The sequence below is a fragment of the Colletotrichum godetiae genome (genome assembly GCF_030913485.1).
Source record: "Colletotrichum godetiae strain CBS 193.32 chromosome Unknown BDP55scaffold_41, whole genome shotgun sequence".
NCBI classification, from domain to species: Eukaryota; Fungi; Ascomycota; class Sordariomycetes; order Glomerellales; family Glomerellaceae; genus Colletotrichum; species Colletotrichum godetiae.
This window is the reverse complement of record NW_026851289.1, coordinates 301,617-320,654: the sequence shown is the minus strand read 5'-3', so window position 1 is coordinate 320,654 and position 19,038 is coordinate 301,617. Positions and strand designations below refer to the sequence as shown.

At 51.0% G+C, this 19,038-nt stretch overlaps 8 protein-coding genes across 8 annotated transcripts; 6 read left to right on the top strand and 2 right to left on the bottom strand.

Moving 5' to 3' along the window:
• Positions 1 to 255: 255 nt before the first annotated feature.
• On the top strand, positions 256 to 2,162 carry BDP55DRAFT_696423 (major facilitator superfamily transporter; the record flags this gene model as incomplete). Its single annotated transcript, XM_060577577.1, has 4 exons — positions 256 to 487; positions 547 to 1,356; positions 1,391 to 1,784; positions 1,850 to 2,162. 4 exons carry the CDS (start codon positions 256 to 258, stop codon positions 2,160 to 2,162), a joined length of 1,749 nt encoding a protein of 582 aa, XP_060426100.1.
• Positions 2,163 to 2,851: 689 nt separating this feature from the next.
• On the top strand, positions 2,852 to 4,475 carry BDP55DRAFT_674381 (uncharacterized protein). The gene has a single exon (XM_060575659.1). The coding sequence runs from the start codon at positions 3,015 to 3,017 to the stop codon at positions 4,062 to 4,064; it is 1,050 nt and encodes a 349-aa protein (XP_060426099.1). The 5' UTR covers positions 2,852 to 3,014; the 3' UTR covers positions 4,065 to 4,475.
• A 637-nt stretch (positions 4,476 to 5,112) lies between these two features.
• BDP55DRAFT_696421 (regulatory protein) lies at positions 5,113 to 7,883 on the top strand (the record flags this gene model as incomplete). Its single annotated transcript, XM_060577576.1, has 4 exons — positions 5,113 to 5,125; positions 5,547 to 5,859; positions 6,125 to 7,506; positions 7,561 to 7,883. The coding sequence occupies 4 exons, from the start codon at positions 5,113 to 5,115 to the stop codon at positions 7,881 to 7,883; spliced, it is 2,031 nt and encodes a 676-aa protein (XP_060426098.1).
• Positions 7,884 to 8,859: 976 nt separating this feature from the next.
• BDP55DRAFT_731774 (uncharacterized protein) lies at positions 8,860 to 10,385 on the bottom strand (the record flags this gene model as incomplete). The annotated part of the gene is made up of 4 exons (XM_060579859.1): positions 8,860 to 9,157; positions 9,255 to 10,005; positions 10,059 to 10,190; positions 10,256 to 10,385. The coding sequence occupies 4 exons, from the start codon at positions 10,383 to 10,385 to the stop codon at positions 8,860 to 8,862; spliced, it is 1,311 nt and encodes a 436-aa protein (XP_060426097.1).
• A 1,848-nt stretch (positions 10,386 to 12,233) lies between these two features.
• On the top strand, positions 12,234 to 12,707 carry BDP55DRAFT_771282 (biotrophy-associated secreted protein 2; the record flags this gene model as incomplete). The annotated part of the gene is made up of 2 exons (XM_060581106.1): positions 12,234 to 12,267; positions 12,330 to 12,707. The coding sequence occupies 2 exons, from the start codon at positions 12,234 to 12,236 to the stop codon at positions 12,593 to 12,595; spliced, it is 300 nt and encodes a 99-aa protein (XP_060426096.1). The 3' UTR covers positions 12,596 to 12,707.
• A 1,105-nt stretch (positions 12,708 to 13,812) lies between these two features.
• Positions 13,813 to 15,611, top strand: BDP55DRAFT_674371 (leucyl aminopeptidase). Its single transcript, XM_060575658.1, has 6 exons — positions 13,813 to 14,171; positions 14,245 to 14,405; positions 14,455 to 14,627; positions 14,712 to 15,137; positions 15,193 to 15,257; positions 15,309 to 15,611. Exons 1-6 carry the CDS (start codon positions 13,965 to 13,967, stop codon positions 15,393 to 15,395), a joined length of 1,119 nt encoding a protein of 372 aa, XP_060426095.1. The 5' UTR covers positions 13,813 to 13,964; the 3' UTR covers positions 15,396 to 15,611.
• Positions 15,612 to 15,804: 193 nt separating this feature from the next.
• Positions 15,805 to 17,964, top strand: BDP55DRAFT_616764 (beta-lactamase/transpeptidase-like protein). The gene is made up of 4 exons (XM_060571273.1): positions 15,805 to 16,423; positions 16,474 to 16,590; positions 16,648 to 16,933; positions 17,004 to 17,964. Exons 1-4 carry the CDS (start codon positions 15,835 to 15,837, stop codon positions 17,875 to 17,877), a joined length of 1,866 nt encoding a protein of 621 aa, XP_060426094.1. The 5' UTR covers positions 15,805 to 15,834; the 3' UTR covers positions 17,878 to 17,964.
• Positions 17,965 to 18,080: 116 nt separating this feature from the next.
• Positions 18,081 to 18,974, bottom strand: BDP55DRAFT_731770 (extracellular metalloprotease; the record flags this gene model as incomplete). The annotated part of the gene is made up of 2 exons (XM_060579858.1): positions 18,081 to 18,671; positions 18,729 to 18,974. 2 exons carry the CDS (start codon positions 18,972 to 18,974, stop codon positions 18,081 to 18,083), a joined length of 837 nt encoding a protein of 278 aa, XP_060426093.1.
• Positions 18,975 to 19,038: the final 64 nt, after the last annotated feature.

The window sequence follows — 19,038 nt, the reverse complement described above, 5'->3', positions numbered from 1 at the left end:
TTACGTCACAGACACGGCATCCCGCGGCCATGTGCGCGTTGCACGGCAGGAGAACTGACCGCAACGTCGCAACGTGGTACGATGGAAACGCGAGGGTTCTCCTCGGTTCTTGAAATTGTAGAAAATTCATCTTATTTATCCTATAAATCATTAAGTCAACTTTCCCTTGCTCGTCTATATCTTCTATTTGCTTACCTACTACATTCGCAATCCTCTGTCGTGAAGCATTAATGCTTCTTCCCTAAATTTCGGGTAATGTCTCTCGCTCAGCATGTCACCCAGGCCGAAGGCTTCGACTACGAACGTCCCACAGAGCAAGTCGATTCAAATGGCCAAGGCGAGCCCATCTTCGGTACACTCAACCCGTTTAATGCAGAGAGTAGCAACGACGATCCGCAATGGAGACGCTTGAGCTTTGCGCCTGTTGAGACCGTACACGCCGAGAAGCCAATCGCAGCTTATAAAGTCTCCAACACCAAACGATGGGGTAAGCGCAGCAGTCTGAATTCTGGACGGTCTCCCAACTTCAGAACTGACACCTCGCAGTGCAAGTAGCGACTAGCATAGTAGCATGCTGGCTAGCTGCTGGCATTGTCTTTGGATTCGCTGCCCTCAAGCCTGTTCTCATCGCCGAAGGCGTCTACAGCGATCTCTGCGATACCGATGATCCGGGCAAGATGGACAACGGCGAATACATCCCTTGCACCGAGCAAGACCTCAGGTTGAACTTGTTCTTCATCGCCGCCTCTGTCACAGCCAATGTTTCTTCACTATTAGCTGGCTCTGTTCTCGATCGCTATGGCCGGCGGGTTTGCTGGGTCGCCTCCTGCGTTTGCCTCACTGTGGGCTGCATCCTCATGGCAGTTTCACGCAAGTTCACCTACTTTGACGGATACTTCCTAGGAAACATCATGCTTGCCCTTGGCGGAACTTTTGTCTTTGTGTCCAGCTTCCAGCTCGCCAACGCGTTCCCAAAGTACAGTGGACACATCATCGCACTGGTCACTGGGGCCTTTGACGCGTCGGCTGCTGTCTTCCTCATCTACCGTGCGGCATATGAATCAACAGATGGCGGGCTCTCAATTGAAAAGTTCTTTTACGCCTACATCGCCATTCCAGTCCTAATTCTCATGGCCGAATTTGCTTATATGCCGGTTCGGTCTTATCACACAATTCCTCAGCTGGAACAGAAGATTGAGAAAGTTCAGGACGAGACGCACGATGTACATGAGTCCGACGATGAGGTTGATGATGTTAGGCAGTTGCGCAAAGTGCGCAGTGCTCGGGCTGACCGGCGGCTGTCGAAGCTTGACCAGATTGAAGAAGTTGCTGGTGACGCTGAGCAGCGGGAAGAGCGTATCAAGGCCAATGAGGAGCGTCAAGAAGCCAGTGGGGGTCTGGGGAGTCCTCCATGGTGTTCCGGCTCATGAGCAGATCCAGAGTCCATGGTTCATTCTCATACTGCTTTTGACTATTGTTCAAATGTTGAGGATGAACTACTTCATCGCAACTATTCATGCGCAATATCGATACATGCTGGGCTCCGACGCCGACGCCAACGACATCAACCGTTTCTTCGACATTGCCTTGCCTGTCGGTGGACTAGTTTCAACCCCGTTTATTGGTGTTCTCCTCAATAATCTCAGCGTACCGGCAGCCTTTGGTGCCTTGACTGTCCTGATCGTCGCCATTGGCGTCCTCAATTGCTTACCCTTCGCATGGGCGGGATATGCTACGGTTGTTCTCTTCGTCATCTTTCGCCCCTTGTACTACTCAGCCATCTCGTAAGTTTGGCCATTCTGTTTCTTACCAACGTTCTCGACGTCTCGTATATTAACCAAGCCACAAGGGACTACGCAACAAAAGTCTTTGGTTTCGCCACCTTCGGACGTATCTACGGTACGATTGTGTGCGCCTCGGGCCTAATAAACTTCGCCCAATCTGGCCTGGATGCTCTTACTCACGGCCCTTTGCACGGTGATCCCACACCTGTGAATATCACGCTTGGGGCATCGGGTACCGTAATTGGGGCTCTTCTGACGGCATTCGTCGCCGTCAAAGGTCGCACTTTCGTCACGGAAGAGAAGCCTGAGCTGGATGCCTTAGAAGAGAGACAGAGACTACTGTCATCGGCAGGGCAGGACTATGGAAGTCTGGAATGAGAGGTTTGATTTTACAAGATGACCCCTCCTAATGAAGAGCAAATCCGATTTCTCTCTCCTTGGCCTTTATCAACTCACTTTGAGTACTTGCCGTCTCAGTTTAGGTATCATCAATCATCGTACCTTCCAAATTTTTATACAATTGGGCGCATAGCCTTTGGATAAAACACTGCCTACTAGTACTAAGACAATCATTTCTCTTGTAAGATTATGACTGAGATTCTTTGAGCATCGGAGCCATCTGATTAATGGGAGTTTTTTGCAAGAAGTATCCGTTACCAGTCTAAACTTCCGTCCTTTGTCTCTGCTGAACTGACTTATGGGCTACGAAGTTATGTCACTCATGCGATAGGTTCGAAGTGTTCTATCAATCCGTAGCGATTCTTGGCGACGGATCCGTCCCCCTCGGCCTCCGTCGCCTTGTAAACTCAACCCATAGTTCTCCTTCTTCTATCCGTTTTTCGGAAAACTATTTCCGGATTTGTTCTGACGGCATGCTTTCTAGCCAGATCCATCTATCAAGCTGGGTCTGATTGGGTCGTGGAAGAATACAAAAATTCTGTGCTCGGTTCCGCTACTAGTCGGTACGCGGAACGCGTGGAATCCTTGAAGCAGTGACGTTGGCCTAGAGCAACTGGCTCCTTCACGAATACGCATACGGGACGAGCTCAGTATGGTTAAAAGTGACTTCGTCTATAAAACTCTTCAAAATCATCTCCAGACACAGGCATGCTATCCGCTCTTTAATCATCAATTCGTACACAAAGTAGCTTAGAGGCACAGACAGTCGACATTTCCACCATTGCACCTGGACACCATTCCTCACTTACAGCAAGTCTACGGTCACCCAAAATGAACTACCGTGGCGTTGTATACGATGTTGGCCTTCACTTCACCGCAGACGGCCCGTCTGTAGAGCCATTCGATCCCAAACTCGTGGCCCACGACCTGAAAGTTATCGCTAGCGACCTCCACGCCAACGCTGTCCGCATCGAAGGCGAATCTATCCAGCGGCTCGCGGACGCCGCACGTATCGCCCACTCATTGGGCCTTGCCGTCTTTTTCAATCCCTGGAAGATGCACGCACCAGCCGACGAGGTGCGAACATACCTTGCCGAAGCAGCGCAAGCCGCCGAAGAACTTCGTGGAGAAGGACTGGACATTGTCTTTGTCTCGCAATGCGAGTATACCATCTTCAACGAGGGTGTATTCCCTGGCAAGGACCTGATGGAGCGGGTCAAGTGGCTGAGCGAGCAAATCAAGGAAACATCCGATGGCCTCAGCATCTCCGATTTACTACGCGAGGCTTGTTCAAAGCTCAACGACATTCTGAAGTCGTTTTTGGAAGTGATTCGCCCCGTATTTCAAGGCCGAGTGACGTATTCAGCAGGAATCTGGGAAGTCATGGACTGGACACCCTTTGATATTGTTGGCGTCGATCACTACCGTCAGGGTGAGAGCGAGAGCAAGTATCTCAAGGGGTTGGAAAGGCATCGTTGCGAGAAGCCGCTTGCTGTCATGGAGTTCGGGTGCTGTGCATATGAAGGCGCTGCACCACTCGGAGCCGGCGGCTTCATGCCTCTTCAAGGAACCAACCCAGACGGTACCGGAAACTTTGCGGGGGGCATACTACCGAAGTATTCAGAAACGGAGCAGGCTGATTATGTCGAGGCAGTCATCAGGCTGCTCGCCGGGGCGAAGGTGGACGCTATGTTCGTTTACGTCTTCTCGTTCCCTACGTATCGTGCCGGAGAGGGTGCGCGGAATTTGGACATGATGTCGTTCTCATTAGTCAAGACGTGGCCGGAAACGGATGAGAGGTCAAAAGAAATGCCACCGTGGGCACCGAAGGAGGCGTTTGGGAGAGTGGCTACTGCTTACAAACAGCTTGGCAATTCCTGAATTGTAGAAAAGGTAGATATAGTGAATCCCCAAGAAGTTTGATGTTTTCTCACCTCACACCACTAGACAAAATGATCCCATATCAGCGGAATTTGACCTCGGGAATAGCAGAGGGTGGCATGCGCCAGTGACTCGGAGACGAGCCTTCGACAATACAAGTAGATTTACGTCGCAATGACAAAAAGTCAAACAAGCAATGAGTGGTTTATGAAGATAGTGGGCAGATAAATGCGTCTCTAACACAATCATGTCCTCAGCCCATCTGTTTGAAAGACTGGTTGAAAGATTAAGCACAGGTGAGTGGCGAGTGAGATGCGCCGATTCTCCGGTGGCCTGTACGATGCTGAATAATTGTGCTGCGGGCCCGTCTGATCTGTTCATGCAGCAGTTGGGGTACCCCAACTCAATGGGGACGGCCCCGATTCCACTGGGGCTGGTAGGGTTGGAGACGCTGCCCGAAGCTCCTTAGAAACCCGCGGATGGGTAACTTCAACAAGCCTTCTTCTAAGAATGGGACTTTACCAGATGAAAATTTCATGGATTCATTCAGTATCTCTACAACTGCTGTCCGAGGACTGTCTCAGGGTTTGGACGAGCATTGAGTAAATCTGCCCAGCCTTCCTGTAACAAGCCGTTCGAAAGCAAACATTGAACCCATTTACACACCCGGCCAGCCAGCCCCTTCGAAGACGTGGCAAAGCACGTGAACTCTGTGCTAGTCACAGGAAAGTTGCAACAATCAGCGAAATGAGTGCTACTTTCCACTGTTTTTCATCTACATGTCATGTTCTATGTGTGATTGATGTTGGTTGGTGGTCGCCGCAGCAAGCCAAACTAAAAGAGTCAGCCGCTTTGGTCTGGGTACTTTGGTCCTGATTAAGTTCTCTATTGCACCTCATTGCGTAGGTAATCAGCGTGATGACAAATGGCCTGAAAAGAAAATGCTTGGGCCTGCTTCTATCTTTCCTTAACATACAACTCGACTGACCATTTGTGTGGTGCTGATTTCAGTCCTCCTCACTCCAAAGTCACGTTTTGTAGGTGCAACATGGCCTCTGACAGTGTTCGTACAAATTTGTCAAAAGCTTGTCATGTCTGCCATCGCACCTTTGCTCGAGGCGAGCATCTGAGAAGGCATCTGAGAACCCGTACGTGTCGCACACAGCCTGCTTTATAATCACTAGGACGTACACTAACCAGGCCGATCATTTCGCGCTTCAGACACGAAAGAAAAGCCGTATGGATGTCATTGTGGACAAGCCTTTGCCAGGCGGGATCTGCTGACCCGCCACGAGCGTCTCTATCACGCTGCGGGTACTGCTAACACTCCACTGGCAACGTCTCCAATGACTCCAGGCCTGGGCCAAAACTCGGCAGCCCACAATCCCTGGCCGGTCTTTAATGAAGTCACACAAGGCACTAGCCAAATGACATTGAACGTATCGGGGCAATTGGAGAACCAAGGTTCAGCTGCTCCGCAAGAGCTGATGCAACAATTTCCTTACGGCAACACCCCTGATCTACTGAATCCGCCTAGTCCCATGGAAGCTATGCTTGACATCTCTGAGTTCTTCGACGCTGTCGGTCTTGACTTCCAACACGGATTCGACCTTTTTCCCTCCACAGGATTCGCTACAGAGGAGCCGGAGGAATCCACACCTATCCTTAGAACGGCTTCAAGTACGAGTCGATACCAACCAACTCCTGAAAGTCAAGACCAGGCGCTGGTCTTGAACGAGTCCCCTCCATGGCGAAACATTATTCCAATCCCAGATGCAGAGACTGGCGAAGGCAAGTTACGATTCTCTGCTTCATTATCCTTATTCCAATACCTGAACTCCTAGATGGCGTCACTACATCCGTCTCTAGTCTTTTCTTATTTTACTCTCTTTCCCTGATATCCGCATATGGATAATCTCGAAATAACGCAAACTCAGAGGAAGACTGGAGACGGAAAGAGTTACACCATCTAGGAGTTGATGGGATGAGATTCACAGGGTCAGACTTTCTAATCGTCACATCAACATCTTAGATGACTTTCAAGAGCTGAAGCCTTTGAGGCAACCGTGGAAAGTCAACGAATCTCAGCGGAGCCAATTCGTTCAACATCTCAAACCATACGCTACGGCGCTAGGATCGTTTAGGCTCCCTTCCAGATTGTCGTTATCAAGATACATCGCTGGCTATGTCGACGGATACAACGATCACCATCCTTTCATGCATATGCCAACATTCTGCATGAAGTACTATCGAGACTCTCCAGAGCTGGTGTTGGCACTCTTGGCCGTCGGTGCTCAACTTCGATATGAGACACGCAACGCTTCTGCACTGTACCGAGCTGGAAGAGCAATAATCTTGCATCGCATGGAATCCGGGGAGTTGGCAAATCAGCCTGGAGGATTATGCGGAACATGCAGATCATCAAAGCCTGTCGCTTCGACAATGAACGAAGCCAATTCTCCTACTGCCGCCGCACGCCTGGACACTATGAAGGCAATCTTATTATTGGCAACCTACTCTACTTGGCAAGAGGACCTCTGTCTCGTTCGGGAATCTCTTGAATATCAAGGCCTCCTCGCGCGGTGTCTGCGAGAGAATGGACTTGTAAACGACATCTCTCACAACGACGAGGACCTGGACTGGCAATCCTGGGCAAGAGCCGAGTCAGATCGCAGAGCAAAGCTCGCTGTCTTCTGCTTCTTGAACCTTCAAACACTCGTCTTCAACGTTCCGCCAGTCATCTTGGCGAACGAGATTGACCTATGGCTGCCAGTAACTTGTGATGAATGGCAGGCGCCTAGCTTCGCCTTGTGGCTTGAGGCTCGCCGCAAAAGCCCAGCACTCGTTCGTTTCCAGGAGGCTTTCGTGAACTTGGTCCAACCTCGCACGGAAGAACGTCTGGTTCTTTCGCCCTTTGGTAATTTTGTGCTGATACACGCAATCTTGCAGCGCTTCATTGTCGCAAAACAACTTTCTCTAGACCCCGCATCCCCGGGTTATGCTCCCGAAGATATCGCGAAATTCGAGTTGTCGCTGCACCGGTGGCGCGACCAATGGTGCAAGGCTCCCGAGTCCGTTTTAGATGTTAGGCATACCAAGGGATCTCTGTCTTGGACAGCCACGTCTCTGCTCGGGCTTGCCCACGTGCGCCTACATTTTGCTTCCAGAAGACCGCAAGAGGTTTGCTCGGGTGACCCAAAGACTATTGCTGGAAATGCCTGGGATGCTCGGCCGCCGGAACGTGGGCCTCAGCTCGTCTACGCTCTACTTCATGCAGTCCACGCATTGAATATTCCTGTACAACTCGGTATCGACTACTTGGCCAGCTGTCAGGCGTTCTTCTGGAGTCTCCAACACTGCTTCTGTTCCTTCGAGGCAGCAGTGTTTCTCAGTAAATGGCTGTATATGCTCGCAGGCACCCAGGATTCGAAAGAATTAGACGGCAAGTTACATGAGTCAACGGGATTGCTCAAATCGAGACTGACTCAAATATAAGAAAACGAACGCCAGATTATAAGGTGGGTAGAATGCATCGTCAACGAGGCCTTGGCTTCAGTCGAGGTGATTGACGGATATGACCTAAGTATCATGGAAGAAAACACCTCGCACTCTTTAGAGACTCTTGGCATTTTGGTCATCAAGTTATTCGCCAAGATGTTTGAAAGATGCAACAGCGCCTGGCCAATTATGAGGACGATCGGTCAAAGTCTCCAGGAATATGCGTGTCTTCTGGATGAACTTGGCAAGTCGCCAAATCTCGATGAGAGCAGAGGCATTGACATAAGCCCTACGACAACACGAAGTAGACAGCACATATAAACAAGGAGTTACATTATGCTGAGGTGAGCTTTCACACTTATCACACAGGTGAAGTAATTGAGTTCTCAACACGGATCACTCTCTAATATCTCTTCTGCTAACACATAGTAGCTAAGGATTGAAGTAACGGTTCATTCCGGAAGCTTGGCGCGCTCATGCGCTGATCCATGCAGGCACTGTATGACTACGGTCTTGCGGTACTATTTAAAGCATCAAGCTCAACGGGGTCACTAAACTGATTTCCAGCCATCGAGTCCATGGGAAGCTCTGATCTGGGCGTGGGCGTTGTATCTGTACTCGGTCCATTTCGACAAAAACAAGGGTCGGCCACTGAGTCCACGGGAAGCTCTGTTCTGATCGTTGGATCCATGTTCAAGCCATCTCGACGAAAGCTGGGAGAGGCCACCGGAAGCTCAAGTCTGGTCATTTCATCCTTTTCTCCGCCATCTCGATAGGAAAGAGTGTCGGTCGCGGAGACTCTCGGGAGCTCTGTTCCAGGCGCTGGGTCCGTACTCGGCTCATCTTGATAAGGATGAGGGTCAGCCACCAGGGCTACCGAAGCCACCGGAAGCTCTGTTCTAGGCGTTGTGCCCGTATTCGACTCGTCTAGAAAGGGAAGAGGATCTGCTTCAAGTTCTCTTGTCTGAAGGGGGACTACCACAGTGTCATGCCTTGGGTTCGCTTTATTGGGAGTAGGCGGTGGCACGATTATGGGTCTCCCCGACCGTCCGTCAATCCACATGATTCCCAGAAACGCAAGAACTGCTAAAATAATCGCGACTATTGCGGCTCCTGCAATAGAATTTGTCGAGGCCTCTTTCGCCGCAGGTACCGCTGTGGGAATTGTTGTGGGCTGTGGTGTGGTCTTCGCTGTAGGCACGAAGAAAGTCATGACTTCCTCCGATGACCATGATACGGAGTTAACACCTCTAAACCTAGTACTTAGCGAACGTCCCAGTTCGTCGATACTATGAACTTACCTCTCAACATACCAACGTTGAATTTCCTCGTGGCTGTGATAAGCACCAGCACTGGCGTCGTATTCGTTCTTCCAAGTCCACTCCGCCATGTCAAACAAGCCAAGCCCTTGAGGCCACGGGTCTCGAACAGCCCATCCTTCCAGATTCTCTGCGCTCTTGCTTGTTGTTCTTCCACCAACAACGACCATCTGTCGGTTTCCTACTACTGTGCAGTGGTGATCAGTCCGTGGAGACACGTCATCGAATTGCACTTGTCTCCAAACAAAACCAGGTAGACTCAAGACGAAAACATCGCTGTATGCTTTGTTAGCGGACCCAGCTGTTCCGCCGAACAAAAATCTGTCTTTGTCAACTCTGGTATTGGCTCATGACCCGGGTCCGTTCCACTTACATCTCATATGTAGTTTCGCTGCTGACTCCCACCATACAGAACCATTGTCGTCTGGTTGGTGCAGATCCTGTGGTCGTTTGACTATACCACTTCTTGGTGACTGGGTCCATGAATGTAATGTTTGAGATATCCATCCATCGGTAAAGGCTATCGCTTCCGTTGATTATGGGCTCTAAAGTTGCCATAAAGCCACCAAGGAGCACGATGATGCCATGTGGCCCAAAGTCGGGGACGTACAGTGCTCTAGCACCTCTCACTGTCCCGTAAGGAGGAAATGCATTCCTCAGCGCGGCTGTCTCGTTTGACCACTGATTTTTATGCCAATCGTAAACGACCATGCCTGGAGTAGCACGAGCTGGAGGTAGGTCTGCATCACCATTAGTTGCGTTTACCTTTGTTCGAGTTCCAGCCCAGCCCCCGAACCAGAAGCCACCGTAAGGAGTACTAGCAAATGCTCCATCCTCACTCCTCACTAATTCCGTGAACTCCGTGGGGTTGACGGGGGTCTCCTTCGTCCATTGGCCACCACCAAGACCATCGGCTTGGAACTTCCATGATCCAGTAGACAGTGATTCGTCTTTCAGATAGAGGGTGTCGGCGGTTTGTCCTCCCCATATGTAAAACGAGTCATCGTCCTTTCTTTCCCACAATGCTTGTCTGTCCATGCCATATGGTTCCTTCTGTATTTTTCGGAATGAGACGTTGGCGGGGGACCATGATTCGGACAAGTCGATTGAAAGGGTAGAGTCGACTAGGTTGCCCTGCTGTCAGACGATTGTGTCAAAAGACGACGAAAAGTGTTACTGGAAGACTCGCCTGGATGTGAGCCACGGGTCTGGTTCACTTCGTAATCAAAGAAAGTGTATGGCTTTCCTTCGGCGTGGAGCTGAGAGACCTCGCCGCCATCGATGTAGAGAAAATTACCGATGACCACAACTGAAGTTACATCACCTGTTAGCTGATCATTTCTCTTGATATTTCAATCAACCGAGTGTCTTTACCATTAGATAGGCCTCTTCTAAGGAAGAGATCAGGAGCTGGTACGTCAGATATTTCCCACGCGGGCGCTTCGCGCCAGAATCGAACCCCCAAAAACAGATGAGCACTTCTCGTGAAGTAGCGAAACAACATGTTGACTCTATAGTATGTCAACTGAAAGCTGAAGTCTGAAGCCTGGCGCCATCAAATACTACCAGTGTGCGAATGATTGTTTCAAACTTCAAAGGATGAAGTTCGATGGGGCTTTGTCAACATGGCCGCTTGTCATGGCAGACGGAGAATAGAAGACGCCTCTACCTTAGTTGATAAGGGGGGGCGATGTGATTGAATACATCCATAGTCCTCGGGCGGCTCGCCACTTTAATTCGGTAAAGTAGCACAGCAATACATGGCACGGGCGCAGTGAATGTCGAGACCTTCCCCTTCGCTGCAAAGGGCCTTCGACGAACATGAGAAAATTTAGTTGGTGTTACCACGTCATCTTCTTTCACCTCCAATGAGTTTTAACTCTACAAATACATTGAAATTGGCGTTACGCTTTGTACGACTCAAGCAGGTAGGTAGTTTCGGGCCGTTCAAGGTTCATTTACGCACTCTTCCGCTCGAGTCCTCAAGTAGACGGCGTTTATGCAGCCAAGGTGGCATGTCTATTTCAAGTCGTAGGTCATACACAAACATTTGAAACTCAAATTGATCCTGTTAGCTTGTCTCGAGCCTGGTTTTGTGTAACTGAAAACAGCTTTACGAGAAAGCTCGCGGCTTCCTGCTTGTTCATCCTAGAAACCAAAGCTTGGGTGCTCCTCTCTACACCTGCGAGAATGGCAAAAGATTCACAGGCTTATTGTCCTGATTTCCAACATGAACAAGCACTTGAAATATTATTTGACCACTTTGTTTTGCAAGCTTTATACCACAATGATTTTAGTTGCACAACGTTGGAAAGGAGTGCTTCCCACAGAAACTTACCGCGATAGTTCTGGCGCACTAGCTTCATTATGCACTTCAAGTATGGGCCAGAGAGATGTGACGAAAGCAAAAGATCGGAATGATCAATGAAGAAGGATCTCAACTTCTTGAAACTGGCGAAGCCAAAGGGACAATCAACTACCTGGTTGAGACCGGGATATGAACGACTCTCTTTCGATGAACAGATTGGAAAAGGCTGTCCAACCTGATCTACATGCACACACTATAGGCAGGGGACTCAATGTCAACGTCAACAACCTCATCCGATCAATGATTTCACTGCCATCCCTCGAAACCACTCAATATTCACAGTCTCTCACACCTTTAACTCTGCCATGCATCTAGGCACCTACTAATCTGTTTCAAATGATCCTCATCGTCAAAGGCCGAACTCTCATCTGCAGAAGCATCATCACGGAATCGCCAGCGAACATTAAGCAAAGCTAATTGATTGATACCATTCACTTAGGCGGTGAGATGAGCTAGTCAAGATCGTCAGTTGCCCATCGGAAGTTGGCCCCTAGTCGTCCTGTGCGCATTAATAGACATTGCGCCAAACATGGTTCAGACGACGATCAAACCGCAACTGACCGATCTATCCGTTCGGATGACACATGTCATGATCCGAACCCGATGGAGTCTGGGGGAAGTTCAGCCGCAAAACTAGGAGTTATTTGATGACGACCGTGCTATTTCCATTGCCAAGTTTCAGGGACCCAAAAAATGACTTCAGATTTCCTGGTACTCGTCTCACGGATAAGTGTCACGATGCCGGTGCCGGCGGGATGCCCAATTGACAGGGGATCAATGTCTACAACTACGAAACTCTGTCAGTCGATGCATCCAACGATCCGAGTATTTAGAGACTCTTTGCGTCGAGACCAAATGGTTCTTGATTTTTCATCAATCATTCTCTTATCAATCTACAGTGCAAGCACATTCGCTTCAACGACCTGGAGTCGCATTTATCTTAGAATCTCTCTTTAATTATCAATCAAGTTTACACCCGCAAAAATGGTCCGCATCACTCTCTTCGCCACTCTCGCTTGTGAGTATCAGTCGCTCGGGCTATCGGATTGAGGTCTTGTTGCTAACTTAGTCGCAACCTAGTCGCGATGACCGCACTCGCAATCACCCCCAACAACGCCGGGGCTAAGAACGTGGGCCAGGGTAATGGAGCTCAGTTCATCACCGGAGGCTGTGTCGATGACGCCGACTGTTCTTCCGCATGCTGCGCGGATGCTAGCGGCGTCGGCGTGTGCTCGGCCGAGGCGGCTCAGTTCCAGAACGGCAAGAACGGCTGCAACTTCGTCGATCCCAACAAGGCGGCAACCATTGCTGCTGCCAAGGCTCAGGTTGCAAAGCAGGGCTTCTAAGCTGGAATGCAGGGGCCCTAGCATCTAAGAAGGAGGATGGATTTGCAGGAACGCTCGGCCATACCTTGGTCCTTACATGGTGACTTGGACTATAGCGTTAGCTGGAAGAATGCCTACCTGAGTATTGTACTCGATGGGATATAACACTGCCAATCATTTTCAAGAGTTGTGAACCCCGAAAAATCATCCAAAGAGTCTGAAAATTTTCGTACCACTGTGTACTCATCGTGCTCATTTGCCCTCCTGGCTACTTGGACCAGTTGAGCTGTTTGCTCCAAGTTCCGTATTTCCCCAGTTGTTCGGACGACAGATATCATGTGATTGCATGGACAACTTGCTGACTTTCGAGCACGATGCTGAACACCTTAACCTGCTGAACGGTATCCTACCATAGCAGATGCAAGTGTAAGCATGGGAAGCAACACGCTCCCGAGTCGTTGCCTCCTCTCATCTTCACGCGCAGCGGTGCTGAGCCTCGTCCAGTTATGCGCCTTTCGAGTTGAGCCGTTTAGGAAGCTGCAAGGGTTAAGTTGTTAAGCGAAGGTTTGTGCCAAGGTCATTTTATGGCTCTCGGTTGGGCGTCTCGCAAAGCACTAGAACATCGCCCAGACATGCGTGGATGTGGAACTTCCTAAATAGCAATGGGTCCTTCGCGCAACGGTAGACTGTGCTTACTTATATAGCAATGACGTGACTAGGATATTTCATTGCGAGCATGAAAGAATGAAGCCACGTCTGTTATGACCCCTCTCACTGCCGCACGATGGTTGAACGCTCAACAGCCGAGTCTAAACTGGAAGTGGCAGCTGCGATGAGCTTAATGCCTTGGCGACCCAGATAAGCTTAAACGCAATAATCCTCCTGCCCCATGTTTCCTTTCGCTCCGACGTAATGTCACCATGCACAGAGGTTACCATATAATTGTGTTTAAACCCGCTGATCACTGTAACCCGGGGGCCGATGCAGATGCCTTTTTCGGTAGCTAGTAGACCGGAGGCTTCTGCGGCCCAGCCCGGAAGCGCGGGTGATCCCCCGCAACTATAGAGTGCGCCTGTCGAGTTGGTTATTCTTGCCTCTCGTCTGATATCCCTGGGCGTGGTATGCATGTTCGCCAATTTCTTATACGAATTTTGGAAAGAGCGGGACGGAAGTTGCTTGGAAGGAACGACAGGTTCTCCTTCCGAAAAGGCATCTACCTTACCGTATAAATGTTGACCACCCACGCCACCTCGCCTACAACTCCCTCTTTTTCACCTCTTCACCCACGAGCTTTTCCCTCAAGCCGTCTGTCAACTTCACTTTTTCACTCCTCCATATCCAAGTTCGTTACCTTCCATCATCAACAGCTTCAAGGTAAACAAGGACCATCATGCGCTTCAGCACCACTCTCGCCGTCGTCGCGGCTTCATGCGGCCTCGCCGCCGCGGCCCCCGCGACTGGCGATGTTCAGGTCAACCCCGGTCTGCGCCTTGTCAAGACCTATGAGGAGGATCCCGGCACCTGGGTCACTGAAGATGAGAAGTACGAGAAGTACACCTCCAAGGGTATTGGCTTCATCGATATCACCGATGTCTCCGTAAGTCATACTAGCACAAACTCCAAAAATACTCTCGCAGATATCATGGAATGAAGGCTAATCAAACATACAGGATGAGGAGGTCTTGGACGCTCTCTCGAACGGCGGCAACCATCTAGCTTCTCGTCAGACTGTTGTCTACCCAACCACTCTCAGCCACGTCACCGAGGCCAACTCTCTCATCACCAGAGTCAGCAACACCAACCCTCAGACTTGGCTTCGCACCTTGACCAAGTAAGTCTTCAAGCCTATCCCTCTATGAGATGCTAACTGATTTCATCAGCTTCCAAAACCGTCACTACCGCTCTACTTACGGTACCGAGGCCTCTACCTGGCTCTACAACCAGGCTGTCAGCATCGCCTCCGGCTACTCTGCCATCACCGTCTCCCGCTTCACCCACTCCTTCAACCAGCCCTCCATCATTGTCAAGTACCCCGGTACTAGCTCCAATCTCAGTAAGTCAACAATTGAGCATAAAGTCGTTGCTCAAGGACACCTCCTTCCCTAAGGTGAATTTCATACTAACAACTTATTCCCAGTCATCGTTGGTGCTCATTATGATTCTACCGCTGGATCCACCACTGCCCGCGCTCCTGGCGCTGATGACAATGGTACCGGCACTGTCAACCTGCTTGAGGCCCTCCGCGTTCTCGTCGCTGCTGGTTTCCGCCCCCAGAACACCATCGAGTTCCACTTCTATGCTGGCGAGGAGGGTGGTCTCCTTGGCTCCCAAGCTGTCTTTGCCAACTACAAATCTGCGGGCAAGCGTGTCCTCGGTATGCTGAACCAGGACATGACTGGCTACTCCCCCGGTGGCAAGGCTACTGTGTACACCGACTACGTTGACACGGCTTTCACTGCCTACGTCCGCCTCGTCACCACTCAGTACACCGGTGCTGCTCCCTCCAGCTCTTCCTGTGGCTATGGCTGCTCTGATCATGCCAGTGCCCGTTCCAACGGTTTCCGTCAGTTACACTTTCGCATTGTTAGAGTGGATATGTACTAACATTTGTTCAACAGCTGCTGCCTTTGTCAACGAGGAGCCCTTCAGCACTTCCAACCCCAAGATCCACACTTCCAGTGACGTAAGTCGGGCCATTGACCCTGGATGAGACAATCATCTAATAATTCTACAGACCTACGATAGCGTTCAGTGGAACGCTATTCTCCGTCACTCGAAGCTCACGGTGGGCTTCCTAGTCGAGGCGTCTTATCTGGCTTAGGATGTCAGAGCCATCTGGTGCATTACCCCCGACCGTCGTCGCCCTTGCCCCAAGGGACGGAGCCCGGGTGAGCATCTTTGAAGGAATACTTTGCTCCCCTTCAGACTCTTTCCAACTCCTTCAGAGTACATATTCTATCAGTCAACAATCAACACTGAACAGGGCGTGGCTACGCTCATAGTATTAACAAAATCAATTCATCACACAAGCTGAAAGCCTTTCGAATCGTCAATCGCAAGTGTCTGCCAAAGTCCCCTTTTTTGCGATATCGAGCCCAATGACTTGTGTCCAATGAATAACCCCTTTGGGGACCCGTTTTCCTTAGCCCAAATAAGCAGGTCGTTGACAAAGCCTCCAAGATAAGATGTAAGCTTCGGGGTAGCTTAGAGCCGTGCCACATGCTGACATGCCATTATGCCCTTCTCTCTTCCCAGGTCCGATGCTGACTACCTTTTCTCATCATCTTCTCCAAAACAAAGACAGCATCATGCGGCTTCTTCAACCTTTAACTCTTCTGGTCATTGGTGCACTAGTCACTAGCCAAAGGGCCGATCTCAGCAATTGCCCTCTACTAGGACCAGCCTATCCTCGTCCAAAGCTTCATAAGTCACAAGTGATCAAAGACACGCAGGAGTCATTCGCAAAACTCATCGAGAATGCGGTTTCGACCGGCGAAACGGACTTGGGCAAGATAAACACCGCTACTGCCTCGTTTTCGATCGGTGTATTTTCTGCGGACTCGGATGAGTTCCTCTACGAGCATCATCATCAGGGCACCGAGCTCGAAGGGACGGTCACCGGCGGCTCATTGGATCTGGATACGCTGTATCGCATCGGTAGCGTCACCAAGCTTCTGACTGTGTACACCATTCTTGTTAAGCTGGGCCCTACGTACTGGAACGAGCCGATCACCAAGTTCATCCCGGAGCTCGCGAACGCGCCGGCAGGAAACCGGGCGCACAGGGTGCAATGGTCTGAGGTGACTTTGGGGGGGTTGACAAGCCACATGAGTGGTATTGCACGCAATAGTACCACGACCCATCTATCTTTGTGACCATCGATAACTCATCGCAATTAGATCACTTCGTCGACCTATCTGGCATCGATGGTATCGAGGATATGGGACTCCCTCACCTGAACGCTTCCGATATCATCAAGTGCGGTCTACCGGAGATGCGACCTTGTACAAGAGAAGGTGCGTGATGTTCAAGTTTCTCTTTGATTTGGTTCTGACTGAATTCACTACATACAGAGGTACTCAATTCCTTGCTGGAGCAGTATCCCGCTACAGCAACCTGGCATACCCCAGTGTACAGCAATGAAGCCTTCCAGCTCATAGGGTGGGTGTTTGAGAACATTACAGGCGGCCCCGTAGGAGATGCCTTCGAGGCCGGTATTGCAAAGCCCCTAGGCTTGTCTCGAACTTTTTGGGATCCGCCCAAAGACGACCCAAATGCCAATGTTGTTGATCTCGATTCGTCGACGACGAAGTCGTTGATAGGCTACCCATTTGGAGAGGGGTTAGCCACGTACACCCCGTGAGTGAACTTACAAGTACCTTACGAATACCCTCTTCACCTCTCAGTCGGGGCTGACTTATGCCTCAAGCACCGGTGGTGTCTACTCTTCCATGGGTGACCTCTCCACCATTGGCCGCTCCATCCTGGCCTCATCTCTCCTACCTAAATCAGTGACTCGCGAATGGCTCCGACCGGTAACGCATACTCAGCACACCCACAGTGCCGTTGGAAGACCATGGGAAATCACACGTATGGACGTCGCCGCAAGCCCCGGCTCCAAACGCACCCGTCTCGTGGACCTATACACCAAGAACGGCGGCATCGGTGCCTACCTGACTTACCTCATCCTCTCGCCCGACCACAACATCGGCTTCACTCTCATGACGGCCTCCAAGAATGCCTACGGAGACGGTATTCCCGACTCTACTTTTGACGTCCTCAGCGAGTTGCTCCTGGAGAAGTGGATCCCCGCCGCCGAGGCCGCGAGCCGGGAGGCGGTGGGTGAGGACCTTGTTGGCACCTATGTAGCTGACGACGGATCGGACTCTCGGGCCGAGTTGGCGCTCGTTTTCGACAGACTCGGTCTGACGCTCCAAAAACTTGTGCTCAACGGCACGGACTTCTTTGCGAAGGTGGGCGGAAAACTTGGTTTTCAGGGTGCTGATCTACAATTCATAGGCCTCCAAGACGAAGGAGAGATGTCATTCCGAGCCGTCTTTTCGAGTCCTGATGCAGCGCCCTCGGGTCGGGAACCCGTACTGGGGAAGAAGTGCGGGTCGACTTGGGGAGGCGCTGGGTCACTTACGTACGGCAACATTGCCTTAGACGAGGTTGTTTTCACTGTGGGTGAAGACGGGAAGGCAACCAGTGTAAGCTTCCCCGCGCTGCGCGTGAAGTTCATCAAGGAATCGAGCAAGACATTGACGGGGGTAAAAGAGGGTGGAGTATTTGAAGAATTATGATTTAGTCAATATTCTTAAGGGTATTACTATAGTCAAAACACCTGATGGTTCTATTTACATCCGGCTCATATCCCAGAGCTCTCAGCCACTCCCATTCATAGACCTCATCAAATTTCTTCAGCCTCTATTCAAGCTCTACTCCTCCACGCTTCCAATGCAACATCGCGCCAAATGACAAAACAGATCCCAGAGAAACGGCCACTCTATGCGCGGTACTGGTTCCAGAAGCTGTACATGCGAGTCTGCTGGTTGGGAGTGAACTCCTCGTAGCAAGAGTCGTAAGAGTAGTCCATGTAGTTGTGGATGGGGTCAAGACCAGCCTGGCTAGGGCAGGAGTCACGACCGGTAGGGCAGCCGGTGGAGAAGCTGGCTTGAGCGGGGGTGTCGGCGATAGAGTCGCCGGCGCCGGTGCAGCCGCCCTGGAAGGTGTGGTAGAGACCGAACCAGTGGCCGACCTCGTGGGTGACGGTCTTGCCGAGGTTGTAGTTGGTCTCGCTGCCGCCGGGGACGGTGGAGGAGAGAATGGTGCAACCGTCACGGATGTAGGCGGTTGAGCCAGCGGCGGCAGTGGTGGGGAAGTAGCAGTACCCGAAGTCGCCGCCGAGGGTGCGGACGAAGTAGAGGTTGAGGTCCTTGTAGGTTCCCTTGCGGAGGGCACGCTTCATGGCCATCTCGTCCCCATCCTGGGCCCAGGCGGAGTTGATGGTGCGGGTGGTCTCAACCAGGGTGTAGCTGATGCCGTGAGGGGCAAAGTCACTGTTCATGACGGCTAGCTGGTCAGACAGCATCTTGTCCTATTGAGGCTATTAGAGATCGGCGGTACAAATTCAGGGTGTCCCGGTGTTACTCACAGTGATGTAGCCATTGGCCACGGTCTGGGAGGAGGCAACAACGTGGAAGTAGACGTTGACATTGATGGTGGCCGCCGCCATCAGGCTCACCGTGCCATTGTTGGCAGCCTCCTCCTCGGCAAGCTTCTTGGAGATCTCAATGTGCTCAGGGGTAGGATCATGAGTACCGCAGCCGAGACGGGCGGGGGTGACAGCGGCGGAGGCGGCAGCGGCAAGAGCCGCAACGACAGAGAGCTTGAACTGCATGATGAAGAGCTAGACCGATTGGATCGAGGCTTGGACAAGGAGACCGGGACTTGATAGAGCTAAG

What these genes read in the sequence shown, in the direction of transcription:
- BDP55DRAFT_674371 (XM_060575658.1), top strand. Translation starts at nt 13,965, where the DNA reads ATGCGCTTCAGCACCACTCTCGCCGTCGTCGCGGCTTCATGCGGCCTC. An exon ending in TCGATATCACCGATGTCTCC is followed by an intron (nt 14,172 to 14,244) that starts GTAAGTCATACT and finishes TCAAACATACAG; the next exon opens with GATGAGGAGGTCTTGGACGC. An exon ending in CGGTACTAGCTCCAATCTCA is followed by an intron (nt 14,628 to 14,711) that starts GTAAGTCAACAA and finishes ACTTATTCCCAG; the next exon opens with TCATCGTTGGTGCTCATTAT.
- BDP55DRAFT_616764 (XM_060571273.1), top strand. Translation starts at nt 15,835, where the DNA reads ATGCTGACTACCTTTTCTCATCATCTTCTCCAAAACAAAGACAGCATC. An exon ending in GCGACCTTGTACAAGAGAAG is followed by an intron (nt 16,591 to 16,647) that starts GTGCGTGATGTT and finishes CACTACATACAG; the next exon opens with AGGTACTCAATTCCTTGCTG. An exon ending in GGGTTAGCCACGTACACCCC is followed by an intron (nt 16,934 to 17,003) that starts GTGAGTGAACTT and finishes TTATGCCTCAAG; the next exon opens with CACCGGTGGTGTCTACTCTT.
- BDP55DRAFT_674381 (XM_060575659.1), top strand. Translation starts at nt 3,015, where the DNA reads ATGAACTACCGTGGCGTTGTATACGATGTTGGCCTTCACTTCACCGCA.